Source organism: Dromiciops gliroides, chromosome 5, assembly GCF_019393635.1.
Source record: "Dromiciops gliroides isolate mDroGli1 chromosome 5, mDroGli1.pri, whole genome shotgun sequence".
Classification (NCBI taxonomy): Eukaryota; Metazoa; Chordata; class Mammalia; order Microbiotheria; family Microbiotheriidae; genus Dromiciops; species Dromiciops gliroides.
The window spans coordinates 217117670-217134154 of NC_057865.1; the positions used below are offsets into that span (position 1 = coordinate 217117670).

The 16485-nt window shown below is 36.4% G+C and overlaps 1 protein-coding gene and 1 non-coding gene across 5 annotated transcripts in view; both read left to right on the forward strand.

Annotated features, from left to right (window-relative positions):
• Positions 1–16485, forward strand: part of LARP4 (La ribonucleoprotein 4) — a 54065-nt gene that overhangs the window by 31614 nt on the left and 5966 nt on the right. For 2 of the 4 annotated variants that reach the window (XM_043965930.1, XM_043965931.1), the window contains exons 7-15: positions 2482–2592; positions 3239–3292; positions 4349–4561; positions 4909–5012; positions 8043–8273; positions 10147–10195; positions 10746–10904; positions 15709–15830; positions 16314–16485. In XM_043965930.1, coding sequence (XP_043821865.1) covers positions 2482–2592; positions 3239–3292; positions 4349–4561; positions 4909–5012; positions 8043–8273; positions 10147–10195; positions 10746–10904; positions 15709–15830; positions 16314–16485 — 1215 coding nt within the window. The remainder of the gene's footprint in view (positions 1–2481; positions 2593–3238; positions 3293–4348; positions 4562–4908; positions 5013–8042; positions 8274–10146; positions 10196–10745; positions 10905–15708; positions 15831–16313) is intronic. The other 2 variants (XM_043965932.1, XM_043965933.1) reach the window with 2 other exon arrangements.
• Positions 6207–6410, forward strand: LOC122730278. The gene has a single exon (XR_006353466.1). It is a non-coding gene; the product is annotated as a small nucleolar RNA SNORD97 (small nucleolar RNA).

Below are 16485 nucleotides of genomic sequence, written 5' to 3' on the forward strand. Positions count from 1 at the left end.
GTAGGCATTTAAAGGGGCTCTTCTAATTTTTTTTTTAACATTAAAAAGTGATCTTTTTAAGTGACTTTCAATTGCCCCTGCTCTATGCAACATCATTATTCATCTAGTATTTTCCTTATATTCATCCTTCAGTCTTGTACCCTCTCAGTACTTTCCATGTTTCTTTATTAAAGAATATTTTTGCATGGAATTATTGTGCCCAGAACCAGTTGTTGTCATCTCAGCCTGCTATGTGGTGTTTGGCAAAGTAGGCCAGGGGATAGGAACTTATCTACTCCCGAGGAATAAAAGAAAAGGGGATGGAGTAGGATGGGAGGAAGAAAAACAAGATCTAATAGTTGCTTCATCTAAGCTCTTGGTCTGTATTATAGTTTAAGCACAATGGCTTGTTCTGATTTATATAGTGGAGAATGCTTATTTCCCAAGCCTTCATTGACTAGGAGGATTCATTAGTTCTTAAAATACTACTAATCCTTCCGTTTAGCAATTTTCAAAGTGAGTTCAAATCCGGCCTCAGACACTTGACACTTAATAGCTGTGTGACCCTGGGCAAGTCACTTAACCCCCATTGCCCCACAAAAAAAAACCAAAAACAAAAGATTCCCTCAAACTCCAGACTCTGAAATAGGATTGACTTTTCATAAGAGGTAACCTAATATTCAATCAATACTTAATAACTGAATGCAGAGCCACTATGTGTTTTAGGTATTATAGAAAGATTAGAAATAGTCTAGTCCCCTTATGATTATATTAATAATCCTTTTGTATCCTCAGTTAGGACTGGAAAATTTTCAAGTGGACTCTGTACCTTGGGTTACCTGCTTCTCAAAAGTAATTTTCAGGGGGCAGCTAGGTGGCACAGTGGATAAAGCACCGGCCCTGGATTCAGAAGTACCTGAGTTCAAACCCGGCCTTTAGACACTTGACACTAACTGTGTGACCCTGGGCAAGTCACTTAACCCCCATAGCCCAAAGACACTTGTCATTAGGAACTGGAGGTTAAAGCAATGCAGCATGGTAGTACTCAGTAATATGGAATCAACAGGAAGATGCAATGTTGGTGTGCTGATTTTATAAAGTAGTTGCTAGTTTTGTTCTAAAAGCTCCAATTTTAAGATTCTTTTTTAGCATAGTTTATCAGTGGTTATTTACTGTCTGTCTATCCCTCTAGATCAAGACTTCTTAATTTTTTCCACTCTCAACCCCTTTCCACCCAAGAAATTTTTTACACAACCCTGGATACATAAAATAGGTATACATAACCTTATACTGTTGCCAAATCTTTTGCAACCCCCACATTCAGTTACACAGTACTGACCCACAGTTTAAGATGCTTTGTTCCAGATAACTTAAGATTTGTGACCATCGATTTTTTTTTTTTTTTGGTAGTACTTGTCCATTAATGTGCTGAAAAAATTCACATTTTGAACCAATGCTTTTAACTTTTCACAAATTACTATTATCCAATTATTTGCCATATTGTTTTCAGAAGATACTGACAGTTCTAGCTTTTATGTAAATTTGCATTATGCAAATTCTTCAACCTTGCCTGAACTCCAGGCAAGGGCACCCTGTGCCAGGGACACTGAAGCAGCAGGGGGCAGAGGGTCGGGGGTGGGGGGGGGCCGCACAGAGCTGCAAAAGGGAGCCCTATAAGGGATGGGGACAGTCTGGAACAAGTTCACTTACATTAAGAGAGAACTGTCTGTAATGAAATCTTTTTTTGGTGAGGCAGTTGGAATTAAGTGACTTGCCCAGGGTCACACAGCTAGTAAGTGTCAAGTGTCTGAGGCCGGATTTGAACTCAAGTCCTCCTGAATCCAGGGCCAGTGCTCTATGCACTGCCCCATGAAATCTTAACTAATGGACAATTATTTACCCAAGGCAACATAGTATGTAATAAAAGGAGGATTAAAATCCAGATCCTTTGACTCCAAATCCATTGCTTTTAAATGAGGCTATGTTTTTTTCTCTTGTTTAGAATGTGAATCCTTTCAGAGTAGTCACCACCTTATCGTTTTTATGTTATATATTTTAATTTTTATCCCAAACATTTAGAATAATGCGTGGCAATGTGGCAAGTGCTTAATACAATGCTATATCTATCTACAGTGCACTGGAATAGATATAAGCTGGAACTAGCTCATAAGAACCAGTTGTTAAATTTTCATTATGAGCACTTATACCTCAGAAATTGGCAAAGAAAATGTTAATAATGCAAGATAAACTGTAAAGTATGTTATGTCACTTTTTTTCCCCCTTTTGGAGAACTGGTTACCAGTACACCTCCTTATAACCCTTAAATAACTAAACACCAGTTATTATTAAAGGAAGTACTTCACTGTGTGTTTTTTTCTAACCCTAGCAATTGAATTAATCACTGGGGTTATAAGTTTTCAACTTATAATCTGAATCCTCAGATATGTAAATGAATTTCTGCATGTCCTTTAGAGCTAATTGGATTTTCTACTTGTGTTCTAGGAAGTGAAGGCACTCTTCAAAAATGAAAACTGTCCCAAAGTGATAAGCTGTGAGTTTGCTCACAATAGCAGCTGGTACATTACATTCCAGTCTGATACAGATGCACAACAGGTAAGGAAATATTTTTTAGTGTTGTGTCAAATGTCCATTTATGTTTGTTTGAACCATTAAATTGTGGCTTTTGGGGAAGTTTTTTGTTTCTATTTTCTTAATTTTTATCTTTGGTGATTGTACATTTTTAAAAATCTCATTAAAAGATGATTGAATGTGCAAAATTAATTGCTTTTGTTAAAATTAGGGATTAAGTTCTTGTTAAAACTCGATTGATTTGGGATGCCTGGTACACATAATTCTCTATTTACATTGGGTTTTGAGTTATAAATGGTTTTTTTTCTTTTTAATAATCATGACCCTAACCAAAAGATTTGGGCATTTGAAATTATCTGTGATTTTTTTTTTTAATACCTCCCCATAAAAATCAATTTATGGTTTGACTTAGTGACATATATATATATATATATATATATGTCACTAAGTCAAACGTATTTTGATTCTCAAAAAACCGCCTAGGTATTGTAGAATTTCTGATGGTTTTTTTCATATTTTCATTTGTACTTTACTGCTGTCAGGGATTTTGGGGGGGGGTAGTGGGTAGCATGGCACCCTGTGTGCCCTTTGTATACTTTGGGAAATGTTGGCTGCATCATTTTTCTTGATTTCTTTTAAATATAATGTTAAGTAATTTGCTTTTTTGCAGGCTTTTAAATATTTGAGGGAAGAAGTTAAAACTTTTCAGGGCAAGCCAATCATGGTAAGAAATTTTTTCTTAAGTAGAAAATTATTACGAAGACATAGTTGGTATTTCCTCAGAAGGGAAAACCCAGTTAGCATACTGGGCATTGTTTATTATTTACTAAACTGTCCTGGAGTGGTGATAGGAGTTTGTTAATTCTTCACAGCAGTATCATGTCATCCAACCTATTATACACAAACAAGGGAAATGTGGTCCTAGTTTAAATGAGGTTTCTGTTCTACAACAAAAAGAATTTTTTCAGAAGCATCCAGATTAGCCAAAGTTCTACAATTAAGAGTAAAACCTAGGGGGCAGGTAGGTAGTGCAGTGGACAAAGTACCCACCAGCCCTGGATTCAGGAGCATCTGAGTTTAAATCTGCCCTCAGACACTTGACACTTACTAGCTGTGTAACTCTGGGCAAGTCACTTAACCCTCATTGCCCTGCCAAAAAAAAAAAGTAAAACCTAAATGTCAAAGAGCAGAAAGGAGGATCAAAAAAACCCTTCAAGTTCTGAGGGATCTTAGAAGTCTTTGTTTACCAAATGAAATGCATTTTGCAAATGAAAAAAACTGAGGACCAAGAGAGGTAATGGCAAATGTTCATAGTTAGAGTATCTGGTAAAAATGTTTGTTTTGTTTTGAAAGCAGAAATATCACTGGACTAGGAGTCAGTAGACCCAGTATCTTTGTCCAGAAAACTTGAAATAGGGTCATGAAGAATCAGGCAAATGAATTAACAATATGGTCTCTTAGAACTTGGTGACGTTTACAAAGCAATTCTGACAAGTTATCTAAACCCCAGAGCTGGCCCCTCTTTTCTTTCTTTCTTTTTTTTTTGGTGAGGCAATTGGGGTTAAGTGACTTGCCCAGGGTCACACATCTAGTAATAAGTGTTAAGTGTCTGGGGCTGGATTTGAACTCAGGTCCTCCTGAATCCAGGGCTGATGCTTTATCTACTGCTACTGCGCCTCCTAGCTGCCCCTGGCCCTTCCTTGTCAAGAAGCTGGTTTGTGAAAAGGCTCTTTAGAATTTTTTATTGTTTATATAACAAAATTACTTTCTCTTTCCTTAGGCAAGGATAAAAGCCATCAATACATTTTTTGCTAAGAATGGTTACCGCATTATGGATTCTACTGTATATACTCAACCAGTTCAGACTCAAGCACAGTTTGCCTCTCCACTCTTTATGCAGCCTGTATATAGCCCTCATCAGCAGTACTCAATCTACAGTATTGTGCCTCAGCCCTGGTCTCCAAACCCTGCACCTTACTTTGAAACACCACTGGTAAGTAATTTCATGAAACAATATTTGTTTTTACTTGAAATTTGAAAGCATGTGTAGTTTTTATCAATTTAACTGTGGTTCTCAACAATATTTCAATATACTATTCCAAGTACACTGGTTTGTATATGCATAATTTCATTATTTTAAGCCTTTTGAAGGATAGGTTAAAAAATGCTCCTTTACTGAAGGAGCTATTTTTTCATAAATTAGTAAGATGAATTTTGTTACTTTAGAGCCAATGGATTTTGATGTCTGAGACATTTAATTGTTTCATTTTTATGAAAAATTGAAGTGAGGGTGAAGATACTTATTACTCTGATGGCTTTACTATCATAATTTCCTTCTAGGCCCCCTTTCCCAATGGTGGATTTGTGAATGGCTTTAATTCACCAGGATCTTATAAAACAAATGCTGCTGCTTTGAGTATAGGTCGACCATTCCATAGAAATCGGTAAGATTATATTATGCATAATAAGTTAAAATTTTTTAAACTTATTAATGAAGGCCCTTAAGCAGAAATGTTTCTTTGCCTGGAATCTTGATGTTATGTGTATGAAAGTTTTCATATCATCTCATGGTGTGTATGGATAATAACATCATACCACTCATATTCAGGATCAGTAGAGTGTTCTTGATACTCAGGGTAAATGGATATTATTTTGGCTTCCTAATAATTTTTGCTTCTGGATTGGCTTTTAACAAAGTACTCCAGTGTAGGGCAGAGATATTTTCTCACACATCTTTGGGGTAATACTTGTTATTTGTAACTTCACAACATTGACTTTATATTGAATTATGACCTGTAAAAGATATATATTAACTATTTTATCTTTTTTCCCCACATTTTAATTTCCTTTATAATTCAAAAAAAATCCTTTTTATTTACTTTTTTGACTCTGTGTCTGTGCCTTCAGCACTTTCACAACAATTTTCTGCAACTATTTTGTTTTGTTTTGTTTTGTTTTTGCAGGGCAATTGGGGTAAAGTGACTTGCCCAGGGTCACACAGCTAGTACGTGTTAAGTGTCTGAGGCCGGATTTGAACTCAGGTCCTCCTGAATCCAGGGCCGGTGCTCTATCCACTGCGCCACCTAGCTGCCCCAACTATTTTATTTTTTAACATTGACTTTCTATTTTGTGGGGGGTTTTTTACATTTATAATTTTATTTAATCTTCATTAAATACTAAAAAGAATAAAAGGATTCTGTATAAAAAAAGCTATTTTTAAGTTCTTGTACATTAATTATCAGTTGCTCTCAAATCTCCAATATTACTTTTGAACTACCACTAGAAGAAAAAGAATTTCCCAACAATATACAACGTAGGAAGTAGAAATAGGGTGGAAATTAAGGTATGACCCCATTCTTCATTTCTCCCTCCTTTTTTAATATACTTATTCATAGTTTATTTGGGAAGAAAATTGAGAGTCCCTATATTCTTGCATGCCAAGATTATGATTTATGCCACAGTAATCATGATAAAAGAATTCTACTACCACATGAAACATAAATTAAGGCTTGGTTCTGTTATACTTTAAGATGTTCCATTTTTGAAGTAAGACCATAACCATTGGATATGAGGAGCTTTGAGAGAAGCTCTTTTTCTCATTTGATTATCAAGTTAGAACTTGATTTCCGAATTAGTGATGGCCCAATGATGATCAAAGGATGCGCATAGAGAGAACAGGACTAACATTTCAAGGTCAAGGCATTTCTTTGCTTTTCCTTCCGCTGTCTTTTCTCTTCTTTCTTTCTTTCAATCTTTTTCTTTAACATTCTTTTTGTTTCCTGCCTAGACTGAGATTGTGTGTCCTTCTCAATGACGGGTAAGATTATGAGATCTGAGGGCTATTAAAATTCATTAATGGTGGGCAGCTAGATGGCGCAGTGTATAAAGCACTGGCCCTGGATTTGGGAGGACCTGAGTTCAAATCCAGCTTCAGACACTTGACACTAGCTATGTGACCCTTGGCAAGCCACTTAACCCTCATTCACCCCTCCACTCCCCAAATTCATTAATGGCTATTTTGAAATACAGTGCAGGGGCAGCTAGGTGGCACAGTGGATAGAGCACCGGCCCTGGAGTCAGGAATACCTGAGTTCAAATCCGGCCTCAGACACTTAACACTTACTAGCTGTGTGACCCTGGGCAAGTCACTTAACCCCAATTGCCTCACTTAAAAAAAAAAAGAAAGAAAGAAAGAAATATAGTGCAGAAATCTCATTTGAATAAGAAAACAAGTAGCTTTAATTATACTGGGTGAAGGTAAATAACCTTAAGATATAAAGGCATGTATAAACAGCTTTAGTTATTTAATAGTTGACTTTTAAAAGTTCAATTTAAGAAACTCTTTAAATTGTACCTTGTTGGTAAAGCATAATTCTTTTCTAAACTTTGTTTCATATGCATTTCTAATATTCATAGACAAGGGTTTTATCCCCATATTTCTACTTGACCTCTACACTTCAAGGTATTGGTGAATTTTTAAAGTTCTCTTACTTATTTCCTATCATCCTTGGAAGTGTATGTTTCAGTTAAACAAGTCCATATATAATCTGATACTTTGCCAGATAAACTTTATGGTATGTAATTTTTCTTCTACTTCACCAGTCAGTACTCCTTGGAAAATCACAAGTAGAACAGTGAGGCTTGTACACTGGACGTTTTAGTAGTAAATGCTTATAATTTGTCTAACCTAGTAGACTAGAATATTAGTACTAGAAAACAGCTCAGTTTATCTAATCGAGTACTCCAATTTTACAAATGAGGAAACAAATCATTTCCTATCCAAGATCTCAAAGCTTGTAAATGGAAAAGAGAACTAGAACTGAGTCTGGCCCTCTGACTCAAATCCAAATGCCCTTTCCGTTTGCTTTTCCCACAAATTCCAGTAGTAGTCTTAGTGTGGCTTTTGGGGTCATGTTATCTGAATTAGCAACAAATTAATCAACAAACATTAAGTGCCTTCTAAATCCCATGCCTGAGCAATTCTCCACTGTCTCTTAAATTTTGAAAAGGAAATTGTGTGATTGTAGCATTTCAGAGCTAGAACAGTTTTCAGGAAAACCAACCACTTTATTTTAGAGATTCTGAGGCTCGAAAACATTGTCACTCCAAGGAAACATCTATTGATAGACAGACTCGTCAACCTAGATAATTTTTTGTGATGTGAAAGAGATTTAGTTCCATTTTCACAACTTAAGGGTTTATGAGTGGGTGGTTTTGGAGGGGGGGTGAGGCAGTTGGGGTTAAGTGACTTGCCCAGGTCACACAGCTAGTAATTGTTAAGTGTCTTTAAATTGGATTTGGACTCAAGTCCTCCTGAATCCAGGGCGGTGCTCTATACACCACCTAGCTGCCCCTACAATTTAAGGTTTGTATGCCTTATTCATAAAATTAATTTGTATAAAATCACAGGGTGGATACTTTTAAGAAAATGTTTATGACTCTTTGTCTTTCCATCTGCAATCTTATATTTATAGCATGAAGCCTCATTTTAGGTCATCTAGTAGTTCAGAACACTCAGTGGAAGGATCAACTGTAGTTGGATCAGTGTCGTTAGGTGATGGACCATTGAACAGAACTAGCTCAAGGAACTTACAGACTGAACGGCCTAACCACACACTATCTGGGAACCAAGAACAAGTATCTCCAAAGGAGTCTCCCACATCACAGATGGAGCAGAATGGTGACTATGGTGTTGGTAGAGGCAGGTAGGAATATGATTGCAGAAATTATTGGAATATGGGAGTTGTTGACAGACAAAAGGGCTTAGTGGATAGAGAACCTACCTCAGTCAGAAAGATGCTCATGGCTTGCCTAAGATACTTTTTAGCTTTCTCCCTGATCCTAAGCAAATCGTTGAACCTAACCTGTTGCTAGTTTGCCTTATTAAGAGTAGTATTGTATAGTAAATAGACAAATAAATAGCAAAAATCAATTTCCATACATGGAATTTGAAGTTAATTTTGTTATTTGGTAGTAATTGCAGGATTCTGTAGTGCTTTCCTAAAATTTCTAGCTTCTTTCCTTTCATAAGAGTTAGCCTTCTTAAAGGAATGATTTTGATGACTCTGACAATCTTATTTTTATCCTGGAATCAATTGGAAAATACTTAGTGCTAGCCCTATTATAAATCCTGGGAATGGATGAGGGAGGCTAACCTCAATATGAAATATCCCTATGTAAATAAGATTAATATTTTTGACATCAACATCACATTTGTACTTTACGTTATGGTTTTGCCTGTATTTAAGTTCCTCTAGTTCTATTTTCTTTTTGATAATATAAATTACTGTTCTTACCAGTACAGTGTGGTGCAGTTTTGGGGAATTTAGGTGTTTTTGTTTTGTTTTTTGGGTTTTTTTACAGGGCAGTGAGGGTTAAGTGACCTGCCCAGGATCACACAGCTAGTAAGTGTCACGTGTCTGGGGCACAGATTTGAACTCAGGTCCTTCTGAATCCAGGGCTGGTGCTTTATCACTGTAGTGGTACAGTTGGTTTTGTGGTGGTTTTTGTTTTTTTATTTTAATTTATTTGGAGTTACAGAACACTGGTTCAACAGAAGTCGAAAAAAAGTGTGATAGCATCTTTTATAAGTTAATTCATGGAGCAGCTAGGTGGCACAGTGGATAGAGCACCGGCCCTGGAGTCAGGAGGACTTGAGTTCAAATCCAGCCTCAGACACTTAACACTTACTAGCTGTGTGACTCTGGGCAGGTCACTTAAACTCAATTGCCTCACTTTAAAAAAAAAAGTTAATTCATTGTTAGACTGTATTTAAGACAGCTGTGGTGTAAAATAATGGTGTCAGATTTAAATGTAAATGGATCCTTAAAGGCCACATTTTGACATAGAAAACCCAAAATTAACATGGTGTATTTTATTTTGTTTAAATTTCCCAATTATATTTAATCTGATTGGTTCTGGGTACTTGTGAACTGCTATAGTCCATGGGCCATGTTTGACATCTCTGATGAACAAGACTAGGAAGGTACTATATCTGCAATGTTGGTGAACACATTTGTTCATTTCAAGGCACCAGAACTTAGGAAAGTCATTAGTATGCCTAAGAAAGTATCCCAGAATAGGTCATTCAGGATAATGAAGGCCCTCAAAATTCTGCCATGTGAGAATTAAAGAGAAAAGACTGAACACAGAGAACAGAAATGGGAACATTTGTTGAAAGTTGATTTTGATTTTCCCTCAACAGTCATATCATGTTTGGCCTGGAGTCATTTTTAAATTTCATGGTGGTTTTTTTTTGTTTGTTTGTTTCTTCCATGGAAGCCTTTTAAGGCAAAGGACCCAGTTTTCAAATTCCTCCATATCTCCCATAATACCAGTAATACTGTGTTGTATGTGTATCTCACTTTTGTTATTAGACCATAAAGAGATACTCTAGTATCGAGTATCACCTTTTTTTTTTTTTAAGTTAAAAAACAATATCTAGTGATTTGGATTTTCATTTTTCCCTCCTTTTCTTCTCTCCCCTTTCCTTCTCTCCTTTCCCCATTCTTTTCTCATTCCTTCCATCTCCACCTCTTTTTTCCCTTCCCTTCCCCCTCCCTCTCTCTTCTTTAAAAGGAGAAACCTTTCCAGAGGCCGGAGACGTAGAGATGATGAACGAATTTCAGTAAGTGACCTTTCTCTTTGATAAAAAATGTGTAGTATTTAGATTGTGTTGTTGTGAGACTTAATCTCACTTCTATTTAAAGATTGTGTTATATATAAAATAGGGAAGTTGATTTCTGTACACTACTCATGTTTAGAGATTGCTTGTTTTCGTAACACAATCTGAGGTGACTCTTTGACCATTACCATCCTAATATTACACCTTTAATAGCTAAAAGTAAATGAATATAAAAAGACAACCACACTAATTGAGTGTGTTTTCTAGAGTTTATATTTATTAAGCTGCATGCTAGCATTTTTTTTTTATATTCCTCACTCTTACTCTTCACTATCCAGGAATGTGAAGAATAAGATCTAAATAGGCAGGAATCCCCAGCAAATACCAGCATAAGTGATATGGTTGTCATTATTTGACTTGAAAATTATTTGCTTCAATGAATATTGGATAGCTCTGTGGTTTGTTCTTTGACCCAACCGTTTGTGGTGTTTTGTGTTTGAATGGTTACTTGTATAAACTCTAGTATAAGTGAATTCTCTTATCTGTCTTCTAGCGACCCCATCCTATAGCTGAAACAAAGACTCCTACACCAAAGTTTGACTTGTTAGCATCAAATTTTCCTCCTTTGCCTGGTAGCTCATCAAGAACACAAGGCGAACCTGCGCTGGAGAGTAGAATGTCAGATGTTGTTAAGGGAATCTCCAAAGAAAAGGTAATTAGTATAATATAGAATCCCAAATATTGATTTGTCTCTGATATTCTATTCAGTTTGGTGACAATTAAGTTTAATTAATTTTGGTTTTGTTTTTTGTTTTGTTTTATTGCGGGGTAATGAGGGTTAAGTGACTTACCCAAGGGCACACAGATAGTAAGTGTGCCGGATTTGAACTCAGGTCCTCTTAAATCCAGGGCTGGTGCTTTATCCACAGTACCACCTAGCTATCCTCCAGTTTAATTAATTTGTGATGAGTGCAAGGTTGTCTAGGCTGTCTCAGATTGTGATCTCAAAAGTGTTTATAATCTGATATAAAGACATGCACAAATATATTTAATAACAAACCACAGGTAAGTTCAAAGAAACAGTCTAGGAGAGGTGCTATGCAAAACTGAATATAAAGCACCTCAGTAGGTACCTATCTTGGCCCTTAGAGAGTCAAAGGACTCAATAGATAAGGATAGTAAATTCCAGGTATTAACAGAGGCAAAAAGATGGAAAGAGTGATGAGATATGGATGGAAAGATAGGTTGGGTCCAAATTTTGATCCTTTATAAGGTTTTGTTTGTTTTTGGTTTTGGTGAGGCAATTGGGGTTAAGCGACTTGCCCCCAGGGTCACACAGCTAGTAAGTGTTAAGTGTCTGAGGCCGGATTTGAACTCAGGTACTCCTGACTCCAGGGCCGGTGCTCTATCCACTGCGCCACCTAGCTGCCCCTCCTATAAGGTTTTAATATCAGTTATTCACATAATTTTGCCATGTTCCTCTGTATACTAATTTTGATTAGAATTTACTGCTTTCATAACTCAAATTAGTTGACAGCCAAGAATTTTCTTAAGAAGTGTTTAGGAACATTTAATGTGTCTTGTTTCTAGAGTACCCAGGGCTACAGAAGGTTAGAAATTATACCCAAGGGGGGTGGCTAGGGGGTGCAGTGGATAAAGCACCCGCCCTGGATTCAGGAGTACCTGAGTTCAAATCTGGCCTCAGACACTTGACACTTACTAGCTGTTTTACCCTGGGCAAGTCGCTTAACCTCCATTGCCCTGAAGGAAAAAAAAAAAAACAAAGAAAGAAAGAAATTATACCCAAGTATGAAATAAAATGGGGTATATATAATCCCAGCTATTTTGCAAATTTTGCTTCTTTGTCCTATGTGTGTACTTGACGATTACTACATAACTTTTTAATTTTAAGAGGGATTACTTTTTGCCAAGAGGAAAGAGACAGGCAGTTGAGCTTGTTTTAAAAAAAAACTTATTTTGTAAAAGTATTTGGAATGAGAGGAGTTAATTCTTCTCCTTTATTAGTTTTATCAGTTATGTGCAAGCAATTTTAAATTCCAAGCCAACTTCCTTACAACAATACTTCCTCAACACAATCCCAGAACATGATCCACAAAAGAATTGATCTGAACTCAAAAACAGTAACTAATTTTGACATGGATATTTTTTTATATAGCATGACTCAATATAATTAGGAAGCTAAATCTACGAAGGCCATTTGCTAAGAAAATTGTGTTAAGACCTAGTTGAGCAAAACCTGGAGACCTGAAGAAAAGAAGGAAGAGGGCAGCTAGGTGGCGCAGTGGATAAAGCACCGGCCCTGGATTCAGGAGTACCTGAGTTCAAATCCGGCCTCAGACACTTGAAACTTAACTAGCTGTGTGACCCTGGGCAAGTCACTTAACCCTCATTGCCCTGCAAAAAAAAAAAAAAAAGGAAGAGTTATTTGACTAAAAGATGGTTATCATCTAGTCTTTTAAAATATAACCTTTATCTTTCCTTTCTAGTGATTAATTTTAATAAAACTTTACCATTCTTAGCTAATATTTTCTTAAATATACATTTAGTGAAATGACTAACAGTGACTAAAAGATTCAGCCTATGGAATAAAATAAAGGAAGTCCTGGCATTCTTCTTAGTATTATTTCTTTAGCCAGTTGTATGAGAATGTACTGATCAATATCAAGTTATGCATAAGATGCTGTTTGACACAGCTGCCTTCGCTCAGAAAGACCTGGACAAGTCACTTAATCCCAGTGTCTCAGGCTTCTTTCTGATACTATAACTGCCAACTCCAAGGAACTCCCTCCCCTAGTGAAATCATAGCACTCTTCCAGAAATAGCCAAAGAATACCAAATTCCATTTTAACCAAATTTTTTTTCAACTCCCTCTTTATAAAATGATCATTAATTTAGAATTGGAAAGGTCCTTAGGAACCAGCTCGTCCAGTCCCTTCACATGACAGAAGATAATCAGGCCCAGAGAGGTTAACTGGCTTGCCTGAGGTCACATAAGGAAGAGGTTACAATTCAGAAGAACTCCAAATAAATAACCCCCAGGTTTTTGTTTTAAATCCTGGAATATATAGTCATACCTGCTTTTATTAACTGGTTCAGCAAAAGCATGTTAGGCAAAATAATTTAATGAAAACAGTTTAATTTCATGGTAACAATTTTATGTTGGCAAACTGGACAAATTATGTTAAAGTAGGAATCAGTGTCCGCAGTGAGATTTTTAGATACCATTTCATTTATATAGGGAACTCCCCGGATAAGGGAATTCTTCTCTACCACTGCATGTTGGCACTTTCTCTGCAAATTCTCCCCAAAGAATGCCCAAGTACTGCATACATCCAGTATGTGTCAGGTGTCATTTAAACCAGTTTTCCTGGCTGTAAAGTTGGCTTTCTATCAGTTATGCTACATGACTGCTCTTCGTTATGATGCTCTCTGACTGTATCAATATCCAGGCCAACTTTAGTTTCCCCAATCACATGATCAGATCTCTTGGTTAAAATATCAAAATTCAGTAGTCAAAAGCAGCCAAGGTCCTTTGGTCTTTCTTAGTAAAACAGGAGAAACAATTTTCACTTAATTCTTGAGTCCAGTGGGAGTGGGAAACATTGTGCTAAAGATCTAGGAAGAAGTCTGTAGTAAATATCAGGACTTTTGTACTCAATTCCCTGTATTTTTGTTTGTTCGTTTTTGTTTTGTTTTGAGAGGCAATGGGGGTTAACTGACTTGCCCAAGGTCACACAGCTAGTAAGTGTTAAGTGTCTGAGGCTGGCTTTGAACTGGGGTCCTCCTGAATCTAGGGCCAGTGCTTTATCCATTGTGCCACCTAGCTTCTCTCCTCCTCCCCCCCCCTTTATATTTTTAATAAAGGAAACCTTTATCAAAGAAACTTGCAGCAAAGATTTTTCCCATTTTCCTACTTTTCTCCTAATTTTAGCTGCATTGCTTTTGTTGCCACAAAAAATATGTAGCTAAACTTGCCTGTTTTGCCTCTCGTGAATTCTTGTTTATGAACTTTTCCCCTATCCATAGACCTGACAGATAATTTCTTCTGTGCTTCACTAATTTGCTTATGATTATACCCATTATGTTTAAATCATAAACTGATTTTAAGTTCTCAGGAGATGATATAAGATGTTGGTCTATGTCTAGTTTCTGCTAAATGACTTTTCAAGTTTTTATTAGCTCTTGCCCAAATAGTTAGGATCTTTGCATTTATCAAACACTAGGTTACTGTGCTTCTTTGCTTCCATATATTTTGTTTACCTGTTTTTGTTTTAGTTCTCTAAAGTAATTCTCTGGTAATTTTTTTTTTCCTTTTTTTTTCCCCTGGTAAGGCAATTGGGGTTACACACAGCTAGTTAAGTGTCTGAGGCTGGATTTGAACTCAGGTCTTCCTGAATCCAGGGCCAGTGCTCTATCCACTGTGCCACCTAGCTGCCCAATATGGCATTGAATAAATAAATTTAGGTAATATTATCATTTTTGTTGTTGGTTTGGCCTACTCATGGGAAATTAATGATTCTCCAATAAATTAGATGTCTTTGTGTGAAGAGTGTTTGTAGTTGTGTTCATATAATTCCTGGGGGGTTTTTTTTGACAAGTATACTTATAAGTATTTTTATAATCCCTATTTGTTTTATTCTTTTTTTTTTTTTTTTTTTTTTTTGGCAAGGCAATGGGGGTTAAGTGACTTGCCCAGGGTCACACAGCTAGTGTCAAGTGTCTGAGGTTGGATTTGAACTCAGGTCCTCCTGAATCCAGGACCAGTGCTCTTTCCACTGTGCCACCTAGCTGCCCCATCCCTATTTATTTTAAATAAAATTTTTCTTTATATCTCTTCCAGCTTGGTTTTCTTGGTAATATGTAAACATGCTGATGATTTGTGGGTGGTAACTTGTATCTATAGTACAATATTGAATAATAATGGTGATCAAGGTATCTTTGATTAATATAGTAAGTAATGCAATAGCAAGACCTCACAGTGAAGCCATGAACTTTGCTTTTCAGAGCCTCAATTTCTTCATAAGGTTTCAGCAAATCCAACTTTAACATAATTTGGCCATTCAAGCAATATGAAAGTTCCTTTTAGTTCACCTGACATTTTCCCCCTCTGAATCAGTTAATGAAATTGAGTAAGGTATGCCTATATAAATAGTTATTTTTTGACTTTGGAAAACCTAATGTTATCAATCAGACTGATGTGTTCAATATGAATTTTTGTTGGTAAATAATCAGATCCTCTTCTTTCTCCTTGTCCTGTTGCCTATCCATCATATTAACTTTAATATTCGTTAATTCAGTAATATTCAGCTGTTCTCCATTACTGCCAAAACCTTTTTTCAGAATGTTTTTATGCTTTTCTGTTTTGTCATTTGTTGTTATGAACCCTTATTGTTGCACCACTCTTTTCTTTTTCGTGGACTGAGGACCTAATGAGTGCTTAATGATGATTATATAATAAAATGTTTCATGTTCCAATGTCACTTTGTTTCTTTAAGGAGAACAAAGAGTTACCAACCAGTTGCCCAGCCTCTGCTGAGGACAGACAGACAGACAGCAATACCCAGCTGCCAAGCTTGAGTGCAAGTTCTCCAAAAACAAATGAGATTCCTGTGTTAAGGTACAAAATGAAGAGTCTTCTGGTTTTTAAAGAAAATGTTGGGAGTTTCTCTTCTGTTTATCTTAAAGAATAAAAAAGTGGTGTAGTATAGTCACAAAAACCCCAACCTTGGAATTAGGAGTAAGTTATTCTAGTCCTAACTTTGCCTTATTTAGGTGTGTGTCCTTGACATTTAAAAGCTGGAGTTCTTATAAAATGAGGGAACTGGACTTAGTGATATATAATGTCCAGTTCCTTCCAGCTTCTATATTCTATCAAAATAGAGTTGAAATAAAGAAAAGGGAGAAATGTTTATGTCTTGTAAAATGTCTTGACATTGAGAAGTTCATTTTTCTCTTATCTTATGGAGATTCTTAAATAGTTATATAGTCGTTTACAATGTCAGGATTGACTCTGATCTTTCCTATTAATAGTGCTTCTTACAAGAGTGAGCTTTTTGTTATTTTTGTAAAGCCCTTTCAAGGTCTTTCCTTTCTTTTTTAGCACACCTCAGCAGGAGAAAAATCTTGTGGAGGTTTGCCCTGCCCAGAAGGATGTTTCCGACCAGACAGCTCCACTTTTACCATCGTGTTCTCCTAATGGTGCAAAACCACCGAGGATAAACACTGCTTCACCTTGTAGTAATGTAAATGTAGCCACAGCTGTTGTTGTACAG